The 15,403-nt window shown below is 37.2% G+C and overlaps 1 protein-coding gene across 1 annotated transcript; it reads left to right on the top strand.

The window, feature by feature from the left end:
- The first annotated feature begins 7 nt into the window (after positions 1–7).
- Positions 8–8,703, top strand: LOC137265638 (copper homeostasis protein cutC homolog). Its single transcript, XM_067801071.1, has 8 exons — positions 8–111; positions 2,931–2,990; positions 3,612–3,780; positions 4,767–4,807; positions 6,040–6,075; positions 6,427–6,560; positions 7,036–7,063; positions 7,298–8,703. The coding sequence occupies exons 1-8, from the start codon at positions 60–62 to the stop codon at positions 7,513–7,515; spliced, it is 738 nt and encodes a 245-aa protein (XP_067657172.1). The 5' UTR covers positions 8–59; the 3' UTR covers positions 7,516–8,703.
- The last annotated feature ends 6,700 nt before the right edge of the window (positions 8,704–15,403 follow it).

Genomic DNA, 15,403 nt, shown 5'->3' with positions numbered 1-15,403 from the left:
TTTCCCTACTTCCGGTAGCGTAAACACGTGCAAATGTTTACCAGCAGCAACTGTCCATCATGGAAGTCTGCATAGATTCAGTGGCATCAGCCATCAATGCAGAAAAGGGAGGTGAGCACCCACTGCCATGCAAGTTTTCTGTACACAGTTTAAAAACGTTAACAAAACTGATCAGAAAATATATGGACGAAATATATTTATGACATCAATACTATTTCAATGATTGACACTTTCATCAAGTTCTTGGGAACTCACGAGTCTCATGATTTATTACCCGTTTATTCCGAACGATTGATCATCAAACTGGGGAACAGTGCACTTTACCAGGCGCAATTTTTCCGATTTTTTTACGGATGGATGTACTCGCATCAAAGGTAAGCCAACCCTAACCTTTACTCACTAAACCTAAGGATCTAGACGAGGGGAGGCAAAGGGCTAAGGATACAGCAGCGCGCTCATTAGCAAGCGCTCAGCAGTCCCCAGGTAGCGTGCCCGGTAAACTGCTCTCTATGCACTCTTTACGTTTAGTAAAAGTAGATCACACCTGCAAGAGACAGCCACAAAATATTCAGAACTTATTCAACAGTGTAATTTTCATCATTTGCACCCTTAAAGGGGCACTGATGCGGAGCAATTTCCGTGGACTGGTGTAAACTTTTGTTATTGTTTTTCTCCAGTGAGTACCCGGATGATATCCCAGAATTCGTGACTGGTTCGTGACCTCTGCTGCGCAGTCCGTATGCGCAACTGATAGTTTAATTATAGACAGATCAACTGAGGTGAAGGCATTTTTACTTCATTACAAATGTATTATGAAAACAAATGAAACACTTTGAAGGTTAATCATCTGCCAGTAGAAGAAATGGTAAAAAACTATTAGGACGGAAAAATACCGAAGCCAATGTACGTCTCTATATTTTGTCTCATAACCCTAACGAGTTTATTGTCATATTTGTATGATTTTGAACATTACTAAAAGAACACACGGTCTGCTTATACTCATAGTAAATTTCTAACATAACAGCAACATTCATACATTGTATAGACTGCCAATGTGGATCCTATTTCACACACATACGCGATCTAGTGTGTGTTTTTTGTCATATCGATTCTGCTGAATGCTACAACAAATAAATTAAAACAAAATGCAAATAATGAATGTAAAACAGACTAATGTTATAGCAACAATGTCAGGCTACTACCTTGTTCAGGAATGTATCCATCAATATCCACATAAAAGAAATCGTATTCCATTCATCTGCAGCTGGTAAATAATCCTGCTTTGTGTCGTGTGTCTTACAACTGTCTAATTTGCGAAAAAGTAACACATCGTTTCACGTCTTTCGGTGGTGAAAACCTGATAAACCTCTCACTGGTCACCCAAGATAGCACACCTGGCAACTAATTGTATGATATCCGCTATTCTAAGTAATTTAGTTAACCAATAATGAGCAATCAATCAATCAACGCAAGGGTGGTTAATTCTTTGAAGGGAGGATGTTGTTTTTACAATCGCACTTTACGACAGGGTGTAGTCATCTACACACACTGCCTTTTGACAAAAGTAATTAATCAATCAGTGTGTTATCGGTTAATCCTTTGATCGATGTTTGTTTTTGTAACTCAGCTGATAAACCCTCTTGCATCACTTACATGCAATACATTTGCCGCTACAGACCTTAATTTATAATGTTGAGTATTTACTCCAGACAGGAGAAATGCCAAATGGGAACCTTTGTTGAGTAACCGAAGTGGTGTTACTACTAATTATACCTGTTAAAAATTCATTAATTGACCATCTAGAGAATGATGACAAATAACACGTGTAGGTTTACACCATCAAAGGCGAGTTACAGCAAGGAAGATGTAATCTCTGTGTCTCATGCAGCCTGAAAACACTTATGGGCCGAAACTGTTTTGAGGATACCAACGGAATTTCGATACATAAGGAATACATACAGGCATTTGCTATGTACTTGGGTAAATAGGTGAAATAAGGGTGGGGGGTGGGGGGGGAGGTTTACGTAAGAAAATTTTCAGATTTCTCTACCAAAGGCAAAGTCATCGTTTATTGTTTACGAATTCAAATAAATCAACTGTGTGTTTTTTATTATCATAAATAATAAACCATTGTAGCTACCATAGCTACCAAAATTTACGTATGATTTACGTATCACAGCTGAACCAACACTCAAAATTACCTAAATATAAAGCTTTGCAATCTTCCGGAGTGAAACAAATGGCTTGCTACGTGCCTGCAGACATCATATTTTCATGTAACATGATTAAATATCGAGGTTAAAAACACAGAAATAGTATCAAATTGAGTAACTATACCATCCAAGCATCCGGAAAAAACTACACTGCTGGGATATTTTGTTACGATCAGACAAGGAATACCATGGATATTTTTAAATAATGGCATATGATGGGCATCTGTCCTCCTGACTCTTATGGGTGAAGAAACTCTGCTAATATGGACAGGAACCCAGTTCCTTTGTCCGTCACGGTCGAAGGAGCGGGCGCTGACCAATTTGCAGTTTGGTTCCGTAATTAGACCGTTGGCGAGAAACATTATTCGTTCCGCATCAGTGCCCCTTTAATTTCTTTTCCAAGTAATAAGGGCCGGGTTGTTTATTACCTTATTACAGGTTGTTTGGTGTTACTTTTTTATGCACTAATATAGAGAAAAGAATGAATTAAGATGACACTTAATCGATAATATATTAGATGACCTTTCCTGTGTCACAGTACATTGTGACTGTCTTGATGACCACCATGAAAAGACAAACTGCAAACCACTTCATATATTACTGCAAAAACATTGAATAAACATCCAAGCTTACGTTGTATTATGTGTACACCCCTGTTGTGGACAACTGTTACATGTTTTGGTGAATCTTTCCTGATACCTGCTGACATGTTACCAGGTGCCAAGAGAGTGGAGCTGTGTGGGAACCTAATGGAAGGAGGGACCACGCCCACTGTCGGTGAGTGCCCAGAAATAGTCCACAAACAACATCACTATATAGCCCACAAATTGCCATGCAGGGGTATATTCAGATTTGTATTTGTGTGCATGTGCGTGTGCATGTGTGTTTGAGTGCATGTGTGTGTTTGAGTGCACGTGTGTGTGTGCATGCATGTACAATCAAACATGATAGTATAGTTGAGAGAGAGAGTGAGAATGAGAGTGAGAGAGGGATTATTTACAGATCGGTATTCTTTCCAAATATGGACTTGAAGATTCGAAGCAGTTCTCATCAGACTACCATCAGACCCCGCACACAAGGAGCAGTGACTCTGTGAGTGATGTCATGTTATGACATCATTTACAATGACATTACCACGTGGCTATCCATGTGTAGCTAGTGCTGTTACACAACAACCACCACCATTTAGCTGAAATAATGCTGAGTGAGGCATTAAACAATGAACAAACCAAATCTTCCACACCAAGAAGATGTCCACTGTGTTTAAACCAAACTTACTCACTCTTAAAGTACCTATTTTACTTGGTAATGGACTTTGGGAAATGCTGTTGGTTGTACTGATTGTGTAATGTGTCAATTACTTTGATATGACTCAAGGTTTTTCATCAACTTTTTTAGGCATGTTGAAAGTGATCAAGAAGAAAGTCCAAATACCCGTGTTTGTGATGATACGACCCCGTGGAGGTGACTTCCTGTACAGTGACCTTGAGATGGAGGTCATGAAGCAGGACATTGAGGAGTTGAAGCAAGCTGGAGCTGATGGATTTGTAATAGGAATTCTGAACTCGTAAGTAAGGAGGGAAAGAACCAGGGCCTGATTTCACAGAGCTGTTGTGCCTACAACATACCTCAACATAACAGAGACTTTAACATAAGCAATGGCTGATTGTTTGGAAAAGTCTGATGACTGTTGAACGATCATGGATGCCAAATCCAAACAGAAGGCCAGGGATGTTTATTTTGAATCTATTCCTTGATGTGGGACAAGTTTCACAAAGCTGTCTTAGCTAAGCTGCGTGAAAAATTGCCCATGTTCCATTTGTCCAAACAAACACAAGGTGATTCTAACTACCATTTTGTTGGTTAATCTAGACTTGACATCCAGTGACATTCTACACAGTGTTTGCTGTTGGGTGGAAAGACAATGGATGCTCAACCAAACTAATAGTGTTAAGAAACAAATTATGAGGGACAACAATTTTGTAGTGAAATATACTGAACAGCTAAAAAATGCATTTTTCAAAAACATAAAATCTCATGAAAGTAACTGTTCATGTTCATGTCTTCTATTTAGAAGCTTGACAAAAAGCCAGCATTGCGTTTCTTATGCTGTTCAGTATATCTCCCAAAGTATTCATGCTCTTTAACATTTGTGTTCGGTATAGTTAACTATTAAAGTTATTTGTTGTGCTATACTAATGGCAGTGTCAGCACGAAACTGGTGATCTTCAGAACTGATCTTCATCAACTCACACTTGTTATAAGAGGCAAGAAATGGAATTAGGAGAACAAGATTCTTGATTTGGTTGATGATCATATCCTAATTATGTAGATCAGTATGCAGACTGCTGTCATATGCCATGTATTGCTATGCTTAAGGGAACCTTTATGTAACTAGAAGTAGTGGGGTTTGAAGTGGGGAGGGAGAACCCTAATACATGGGGTCACTTAATATACAGTGATATACAACCACTTCATTATTGAATGTTGCTTGGAGCAGCGTCTGAACTACCAAGGTAACAACCTTTGTCCTTTGTGTGTAATTTATTGCAGAGATGGTACTGTAGACAAGGAAAGGTGCGGAGACCTGATATGTGAGTACCTGTAACCATGGTTACAAGTTATTTGTAAAGTGGGACATCATACTCAGAAATCACTTGTCATGTTACCATGGTTACAAATTATTTCTGTTAAAGTGGGACATTTAAAATCAATGACAGGGCTAAAATGTGGTAGCAGTACCCAGACATCATACTCAGAAATCACATGTCATGTTACCATGGTTACAAATTATTTCTGTTAAAGTGGGACATTTAAAATCAATGACAGGGCTAAAATGTGGTAGCAGTACCCAGACATCACACTCAGAAATCACATTATGTCATGCGAGAATTCTTGATGAATTGAGTGTCATGATGCAAGTAATAAATCTATATCACTGAAAATAGTTAGGTAGAAATATGTTCATGATATTCAAACAATTTTTCTTAACTGAGTACTATTCTTCACATTTTTGCAGATACATCCCAACGGGAAAGTTTTATGTTAAAGAAATCAATAAGATCTTTTTATCTCTGTTTGAGTCATTAAAGAACATTTATGACATGTGAAAAGAACCAGTAATGGTCATCCTCTACAAGTCTCACATTAAGGTACAATTACACTGAACCCGGGATCTAGTCCCTTGCTTTACGTCATGTGAAATTACCTGCCCTAGGTTTTCATTACCATGGTAACAGATCCAGGAGTGAGTGTAGGTTTACAGAAGTGCCAGCCCAGGAGAAACTGACAGTAAATTGGTTTGGTTTACGATAGTTATTGTCCATGTGTTTTTTCTTGATCAGAGTTTTGCTGATTTTTCAGAAATCTATTTACAATCATCACCATGCATTCATTACCAATGCATGAAGATGTGTGTCAGAACTGATCTTCAGTAACCTATGCTTGTCAGAGGAGGTGACTAATGGGATCAGGTGGTCAGGCTTGTTGACTTTATTGTATCCCAATTGTGTAGATCAGTGCTGTTTATGTTGATCACTTTATTGCCTGTTGCAGGTTCGCTTATTTACAGATATAGCTGGAATATCGAAAATGTTGCCTCATGCAAACTCAACTAACATGCATGCATTTACTTATTTAGCTTGTGAGAACATAACAAATATTGACTTCAAGTATTCTTTCCAAACTAAAGGTATCAAAAGCATGCTTCCAACATCTGTTGAAAAGTGGTTACTATGTGCAAGGTTTTAAAAATGAAATAAAATATGTTTGCCTGTATTTCTTCTGTGAGAGGTGGAGTTTACTGACCAAGGTATTACATTTTCAGCCCAGATAAGGCCCCTACCTGTAACATTTCACAGAGGTAAGTCTTCAGATTTTTCAGTGTGATGTTTCAATTAGTTATCAAATGGGCATGTTAAAAGACATTTCCATTGATCTCCGCTACTCCAGCAGAGTCCAAATGATCATAAGGAGTGGAATTTTGTGGGTACCAACAAGCGAGGACTGGTTAGCTTGGAGTCAGCATACTTACAATAATTTGGTGTATGAGTTCGCCCCATTTCATTTCACCTTATCTCACCCTGCACTAAACTCATATTTGTCTGTGCCCAGAAATGATTTTTCATCTATATTATCTCCAAATCACATGCTTCGTCAGAGAACTCTACTGTTTCAACAATGGAAGACTAGCTTGGAATAATGACTGTTTCAGCTATTGACATGACCCCCGACCTCCTGTCGTCCTTGGAGGTGTTAATCTCCCTGGGGTGTGAGCGTGTCCTCACGAGTGGGGGCGAAGCCAATGCTTTAGACGGAGCGCCAGTCATCAGACAAATGGTGGACAAGGTATTGAAGTTCCTGTGTCTTCAGAATATTTTCTTACATACAAGCTTGGATACACTTGTAGAAAAAGAGCACTGAGCATATCTACATAGGTCTCTGATATATTCTTTTCAAAGCTCAAACCTCCAATACATGCTTCAAAGAATTTAAGGATTGGTGGGGTATCCTGGTGTTTAAAAGGTTTGCTCATCGCACCAAAGACCCGGGTTTGATTCCTCACGTGGGTAGAATCTGTAAAGCCCATTTCTGGTGTCATTTGCCATGGTATTCCTGGAATATTGCTAAAAACGACATAAAGGTGTACCCACTTACTTATACATGCAATGATATAACTGAAATTCTGTTCAAAGTAGCTTGTTATATACAATGGATATTTTGCCTGATTAACAGATTGTAGATGTGGGATGTTTATACTCTGAAAATACTTGCACATTTCATGTTTTTGAACAAAAAGTAACTATCTGGTTACATTTTTCAGGCATCAGGTCGATTAATAGTAATGCCAGGTGAGTTTCAATGAACTTTTGTTTCTACATATCATCCAACAATAATTATCAATGATCGAAATATTTGAGTATTTCTACAGCATCCATGCTAGAGATGCTATACTTTGCTGTCATAACACTATAAAATCATACAATTTTCAGTAGAAGTCCTCTTGAGTGTTAACTATCCATAATCAGTTGACATGCTAATTGTATCTCCCTTTCGAAACGTCTTGTTTCCCTTGTGTATTCCAGGTGGAGGAATCCATGAGCGGAACCTGGCACGAATATTGCAGTCAACTGGTGTGAAAGAGTTCCACTGTTCAGCTAGAGCTGCACAGCCGTCTGCCATGATCTTCCAAAAAGGTGGAGTCTCCATGGGAGCCTCACTCTCACCTCCAGAGTTCAGTGTCAAGGTCACAAGTGTGCCAAAAGTCAAAACACTGACTGTTGTTGCTGGGACAATTATATAGACCATGAATCTTTTCCTTTATTGACACAGGATTATCAGTTACCATGGCAACTGTTCATCACTTGGTACCAATCATCAATCTTAAATATCGGGAAATGTACTTAACTGCTAAATTGCAGGAAAATTTTAACCTGACAACCAAGTCTGTTGATTTTTGTGTTCTGAGCAGAGTGTAACAACCTAGATGGAAGGTGTGTTGATGAGAACATCTGTTGTAGCTGTAATCCACATGGTTAGTGGAACTTGATGTGCACCATGGCACCTATTGCCCTTATGCCTTAAACTGATTGCATATGGAACACGTACTGTCTTGAAATATAACACCAAAACCAATGTCTCTTTGTTTTATAGTTCTCAATGACCTACAATAGAAACCTTACCTTTGTTATACATGTCAATACTAGTTATATAAACAAACTGAGAATATATCTTCATCTTTGATTAATGTGAACCGGTGTAAATATTGAAAAATATTAAATGTTTTCTCATGTACATAACAACAGGAATGCATGCTCCTTTATGGTGATACCTGCCTTCAATACATCATCAGCATACAAGCAAGTAGACCTTTGAGAGAAAATACAGAGAACACATACAGTTCTTTTATTCATGAAATAATGAGCGCCAGGCAGACCTGCATACCCTGACCTTCAAGTCTCTGAGCAGATGACCTGTCCGCACATCACAAGTGATGGATGACATGGCATCATTTGGTGTAGTTTTGTTGTGAACATTTGAATTCACCAAACCAGACTAACCCTTTATCTCTAAATATATATAATTTTGACAGACAAATAACTCCTTTCAACGGGATGGTAGAGCACCTGTGGAAATCTAGACTTGCTTCATCTAGGTTTCAGCTCTCAGAAAGGATGGGGTTAAAGGGAATATAATGCTTCAGGGATTGCAAGACAGGCTGTTAGCTGTACATGCTTTGTGACTAACCACACAGAGTGTTTTCACATATATCTCACATAACATAGTTTATTGGTGATTTAATAGATATATCCGAAAAGTCAAGGGATATAAGTGATTCTGTTTCTTCCTGCTGAATTCTGTTATGAAAAATCATTCCTGTGAGTGCTGTTACTCGTATATATAGTCTGCTTGCAATGAAAATGTAATGAGGAATTTCTATTTAAACAAAAATGTAAATCAAATAAAATGAAATAAACATTGTGATTCCTCATAATTTTACCTTGCCAACTGGACATTTAAATCTCAGAATATTTATCACCTTTGGATAAAACTTGTTGAAGTAATGACCATAGTTTCAAATTGCTATCACTGGTTTGGATTACAAGCAGATGGATATGCACATTCAATGAAACCCAGTGAACCAGTAGGGTTTGTCTAAGTTAATGCTGATCACATACCACACGTACATATATTTCACTGTTCCACCTATTCCACTCAATCCCTTGTAATACAAAGTAACAACAGCAGTTTGAAACTATGCCATTGTATCCCAATTGTAGACCATTTTCAGGATGCAACCGATCTTATATTTGGGATCACACTTTCCCCGTGTACAGATTCTGGTACTTGTGAAGTCTGAGAATCGAACCCAGTCAGGCACCTAACTGCCAACGCACAAAGTACCAGATTCTGTACTTAAATAAGAAATCCAAAGTGTCAGCCAAATCATAACATGTTACATTTGACCACTTTGTAAACATCATTGTGTATTCATCAAACACACCACTGTTATCATGATGACCGTCACCTCATGTGTATTCGTGCTCATCACATTGATCATAGGAATGTCTTGATTATTAACAGACTGATGTCATATTGCTGACATATTGCCAAGTGTGACATCAAACAACAAACTCGAAGACAACAACAAACTGCTAATTACATCGTTTATTATCACTTCATTGCATACATCATACACTGTTTCAGATACCGGGTGCTTCATGGCAAACATCTCACCAAATAATCATTTACACTACTCAAATCTACATTTCCTCTGTCACATGGCTTCTACAGCTGTTTTCCTCTAAAAATATCCTTGTGCATTAAGTAAGACGGGGAGAAAATTCTCCACATTGTCAACATTTCCCGTGCATCTTGAAGCACACTTTGTATTTGGATTACATTTTCTCAACAAAGAATAGATTCTAGTACTCTTGTTGGGTGTAGTCCTCTCTGGTATCAGAACCCACTCTCGAGGCAAAATGACATTGCGTACTCATATCATTTGGCGTGAGTTTAGTTTAACGCCGCACTAAGCAGTATTCCAGCTATATGGCAGCGGTCTGTAAATAATCAAGTCTGGACCAGACAGTCCAATGATCAACAGCATGAACATCGACCTGCGCATTTGGGAACCGATGACATGTGTCAACCAAGTCAGTGAATCTGACCACCTGATCCCGTTAATCCCTCTTACGACAAGCATAGTCGCCTTTCATGGCTTTTGGCTGTGGGAGCCATGCCAGTTTACACTTATCAGAAGGGTACACAAAGTCTGAGGTCTACACTACCAGTTTGCCAACATTTTGTGGAAGCAGTGGTGGCTCAGTGGGTTAGGCAGCTGACTTTGTGTGCTGGTTATAGGGTCTGACTCTGAGGGTACGGGTTCGAATCCTGGATGAGACTCAACCAAACAAAAGTACTGGAATCTGAAATGTAATCCCAAATATGACATATGTTACTTATGACCACTTTCTAACTGGCATTGTGTATTCATTCCTCACATTGGCAACTGGTTTGACAAGTAATTGACTTTAAGTATAAACCTAAGAGATTACTATGTCCTGTTATTTTTAAATGCATCAACATTGATTGTATAAAACATCCAACAACATAAGTAGACATTAAATATCACACAGACTATTTCGAACAGAGTCGTCACTGTAAATTACAAAACATTGATCACCAGAGTTATTTCCCTTCAATAGGACAGCTTTGTGCAGTCATTAAGACAGAATAATGGTGACATTCCTGACCTCAGACAGTAGTTGTGATTTGAGGATAAAGATTTTTTACATAATGAAAACAGAAAATATAATTTTGTAAACAAACTAAAACAAATTAACCTACCAATAAATCTAGCTACAGTCTTGTCTAAGTAAAGTTTAAAACAGGTAATGTATGTGTTTAGTGTTATGATATTCACATATAATACCATGTTGTACAGACTATTAGATGAGAACTGGAGATATTGTCAAATTCTGACCTTATGTCTGTGCATGCATCGTTTCCTGTTATTCAGTGAACAGTAAAATTTTGTTGTTATGGATATTGACACAATGTTTTTTTATTATTGATATTGACTGTCATGCTGTCCTGAGGGTAGATTCAGGGGTGAATTTGCTGCAGAGTGGGTGAGTGAGGTTTACGCCACCTTTAGCAATATTCCAGCGATATCATATCAGGGGATGCCAGAAATGAACATCACACATTGGGGAATGAAACCTTGGTATTTGGCATGGCGAGCGAATGCTTTAACCACTAGACTACCCCACTCCCAAGTGTGAAGGGAGTATTGCTTTAAAATGTAACAGTAATTAGAAACTAAGATATTGATGAAGCAAAAATACAGACTAACATTTTCCTTTGACTTGATACAGATTACACTCTTATTAATAGTGCTTCAATTACATGTTCAAACAAAAATATACAACAATCTGTCTACATGTGTCTAAAGTGCCGTCTCACAAGAATCAGATCTCTTACTTTCGATATAATACCTGTCCTTGTCATATGAGTATATCTCAACCTCACTGCATCACATCAATTAACAGTAGCAAATTTGATTTCCTTTGTCCACTTCAAAATTTAAACAAAAAAGGCTGTTTCAATACATCATTATCAATAATGTACATCCCACTATTTTTAAGTGCAACTGCATCAACACTTAAGTGCATGCACCCGTGAAGAATACTTGCATTCTAAACTGGAATGATTGATAAAATAATAGGGCAATTCAGTGTTCACGGCAGGTTTTGCACAAGTGCATGCGGAAATAAAATTATTAACATGTAGTCCAAATCTTTAGTGTGTAAAATTTTCATTATAATCCTGAATCATTTAAAACTGTATTGTTTTTTTTATATGTTGCTGTTTTATATTACTTAATTTAAATTAAGCAGACTGGAATCTGTGTGTCCAAAACATGCACGCAAAATATATTTTTGCGTGTCTGTACTATTTTTGGACTGAAAAATGCAGGTTTCTACATTAATGCGAACACTGCTATTGATTACATTTTCATTAACAATTAGTCGCTTGAGAGACTAATCAGAATGCATAAAAAATGAAACAATAAGGGCTGACCAATTTTATTTCATGATTTATGGATCTGCCTGCAGTATTTTTTCAAGAATAAGAAAAAAAAATAAAAATGAATTTTCCCTGCTCAAAAAATAAAAATCCTAAAAATACTTTTTAGGTTGTTTTTTGACGCATATTCACTTCATAAATTGCCAAAAGTAAAATACTTTGAGCATTTAGAAGGAATATTACTTTGATTGGAAATTTTATCTTATTTTGTTTCCTGCCTGCTTTTAGGCTTTCAGAGGACAAAAATCTGTAAAACAAGAAATAAAATTGGTCTGGCCTAAATAAAAATTTTAGAAATTAAGCTTCTTATTGTCACGTTTGATAAATCAAGACATAAACAGCTGATGCAGTTTCCTGACAACCTTATAAACAATGAACTCTCAACAGGAAATATCCTTGATAGTCTTAATAATTGTGTTAATCAGCGCCTGACTCATCTGCACAATGTTATGTTTGTGTCCTGTTACTACCCACATGGGTTTTGTGGTATATGATTATAACTGATTATTGATCAATCACACAGCTGATTACAGATTTGTAGATTATGAGGAGGAACCAGTACTATTCTAAATGGGGTTAATCTAATAAAAATTACATTTTCCTATTAAAGGATGTAAAGGAATAAAACTGACATTTACCAACTCAATGACATTTTACCCTTCTATTTCTCACAGGCTGTCAAAGTATGGAATGATAGGGTTTGCTCGTTAAAACCTGAGACAAAAGTGTTATCGTTTCACCCTACAGACAGGTATTGTATTGAAGGAAAAGATCAGACTAATCTAAATGTAGATAAATGGGGATATATAACATTATGCAATATGTGTACAGTACAGATAGTCCTACAGAAATGTTGTCTTAAGCTGTATTACCATACATATTTTCAACACATCCAATAAAACAAATCATAATATCACTTGGTAATTATCCTGAAACTCTAAACATAAACTGAACAACACCTTAGATCGATGTGAAACTATTGAATCCTTAGCCAATCAAATGTGCAGTAGTGACAACCTGTTGACCAATACAAACTGGTCTTATAGAGGCATTCATCACATTATTCACATCTTGTATCTAGGACAACACAAAATATATGCCATTCTGATTTGGACCACAAATTCTGAAGCGAATTCAAACTCACTGAAACTTATCGACCCTGGATAAGTCTAGTGAGATGTATTCTCAAATTCATTCTCTAAAAGCTATTAATAAATTCCAGTTAAATTAAAAAATAGTGCAAAACCAGAAACTAATTCATCATCATGACCTGCACATCTAATCACAAAATTAAGGACCACAGCAATGTAGCTTAACTGGATCAACAAATGGTGTTTTCAGGGTAGGAAACTCCAAAACATTTCAGTCATACCACAGGGCTGGTTTGATGCAAAACTTACCTGCCCATTTATAACTTAGGTTTGACAAGCAACATAGTTTATCATCCAAATGAAAGTCATCATTTATTTCTTCTAGTGAATTAATTATTATCCCGAAATATGATGAATTTCTTCATAAGCATGTCTAAATTGAAACCAGACCATCAGGCTGGTGAATTTGAGAATCTGGCAGTTTGTGTTGAAAATGACACATTCTGGGAGGTTGGGCAGGCAGGTATTTCGAATGCTGGTGTTTTAGAATTTTTAAGTAAATACCAAACAATTATTCAAACAATTTTGAATTAATTAATATTTCAAGCCTACTTGGACAGCATGCCTCAGTAAATACATGTTTCTTACACACCAAGTTTAAGATTCCTGTGTGCAATGACTTTTGGTTCTAAAAATCAATTCCCTTGTGATCCAGGTGACGTACATTGTTAACAATATTCACACAGATTAAAATTCTGAATTTGATGCTAAGAATTTCACTTCAGATCATTCTAAGGGAAGTCTTAGCGCTTCAACAACAAACTTTGTTTCTGCTAAGACAGCCCTGAAGGTTCTTGGTCCAAAGTGCATACGACCCAGGAATCACATTTACCTCAACACTCTACATCATTAATAAGTTATAGGAATCACACACAAAACTCACTCCCAAACAATAAACTATGGCACTGAGATAGATTGTGAGAGACAAATGGCTAAAGCCTATGACGCTGGGCTTTGACATCAATTATTCATCTTTTCAAGTGGCCAGATGCATTTTTCTCTCTAAAAATTCACTTAAAATTATGAACTCATAATGATAAATTCAAAACATTAGGAAAGTGTACAGGATTTACAAGGTGAACATCTGTGATCTTGACCTTGAGTCTAGTGGCATACAAACCCATTCATCTCATAAATTCTTGTACAGTTAGTTAAGTTTTAAGCTGCTTTTAGCAATATTCCAGCAATATCATGGCAGGGAACAGCAGAAATGGATTTCTTTCACTGTACCCATGTGTGATCAAACCTGAGGTCTCGGTGTGATGAGCAAACGCTAACCACTCAGCTACCCCACTGTTTCCTAGTGACTCATAATACACGAAATACACGTCAAAGACTCTCTCAACAACAATGTTCCCAGTGGTCAGGCAGTTGCTCACACTGATGTGGAAGCTCAGGTCAAACCTGACCGATGATGCGGACAACAAGGACACAACCAGGTACATATCCTGGCTTGCCATTCAGCACTTGCATAGATAAAGTGCTATTGTATGTGAATACAGAAAGGGCATAGAGAATCATCAAGTAAAAGTCAAAATAATCCATACCTTGTTCAAGTCAACATACTGCCAAATTTTACACACTTGGACTTTACAAAAAGTGTCATATCAACAAAAGATTGAATTAAAAAAAAAAATTTAAATGTTAAAATAAAATGATACATTACTTTCATATGACTCTAACAGTCTGATAAATATATCTTTAACACCTGGGCTTAGATTTTCGAAGCTCTCTTAGCGCTAAGACAGTTGTAAGGTAATGTTAATGTATGGCACTTATGACTATCTTAGCACTTAGAAAGTTTTGAAAATATAGGTCCTAGACTTCGGTATATTAGTCATGTGATTGTTTCACTCACTCCATGGAAATATCTTTTCCCTATTCATGGAATTTCACTGTTCTCAGAATCTGCTGGAAAAGGGGGAAATACTGCGTCATCAAAGACTGGCAAGACTACCTTTACAATGCTCTTAGCAATATTCCAGCAATATCATGGTAGGAAGACACCAGGAACAGACTTTATACATTGTACCCATGTGGGGAATCAAATCAAGGTCTTTGGCGTTACAAGCAAATGCCTTGAAGCACTAGACTACCCCACCGCATTTGAATTTGAAGGTAACAGCACAGTGAGTCAGATGAAGGATATATCATAAAACGATGCTAACACTACTTTAACACTTAGTCTTATAAAGTAAGTAAGTATGGTTTCATGCCACTGGTAGCAATGTTCAAACAATATCAAAGTCGGGCTTCACATATTGTACCCCTGTGTACTATGAAACCCTGGTCTTTGGCATGGTGACCAAATGTTTTAACTGCTAGCCTACCAAATCCCCGAAAGTCTCTTAACCATACATAATTTTGATAGAAACAAATGAACTGAATCCACATAAACTGGAGAGGATTTCCAGCGAAAGGAGAAATTCAGTACCTAAAACCCGAAGA

The sequence above is a fragment of the Haliotis asinina genome, chromosome 15, assembly GCF_037392515.1.
Source record: "Haliotis asinina isolate JCU_RB_2024 chromosome 15, JCU_Hal_asi_v2, whole genome shotgun sequence".
Classification (NCBI taxonomy): domain Eukaryota; kingdom Metazoa; phylum Mollusca; class Gastropoda; order Lepetellida; family Haliotidae; genus Haliotis; species Haliotis asinina.
This window is presented reverse-complemented; position numbering and strand designations above follow the sequence as displayed.

Excerpts from the sequence above, each read along its gene's own strand:
- LOC137265638 (XM_067801071.1), top strand. The coding sequence starts at position 60 with ATGGAAGTCTGCATAGATTCAGTGGCATCAGCCATCAATGCAGAAAAG. Across the intron at positions 6,076-6,426 it reads ACCTGTAACATTTCACAGAG|CTATTGACATGACCCCCGAC; the intron begins GTAAGTCTTCAG and ends TGACTGTTTCAG. Across the intron at positions 6,561-7,035 it reads TCAGACAAATGGTGGACAAG|GCATCAGGTCGATTAATAGT; the intron begins GTATTGAAGTTC and ends TACATTTTTCAG.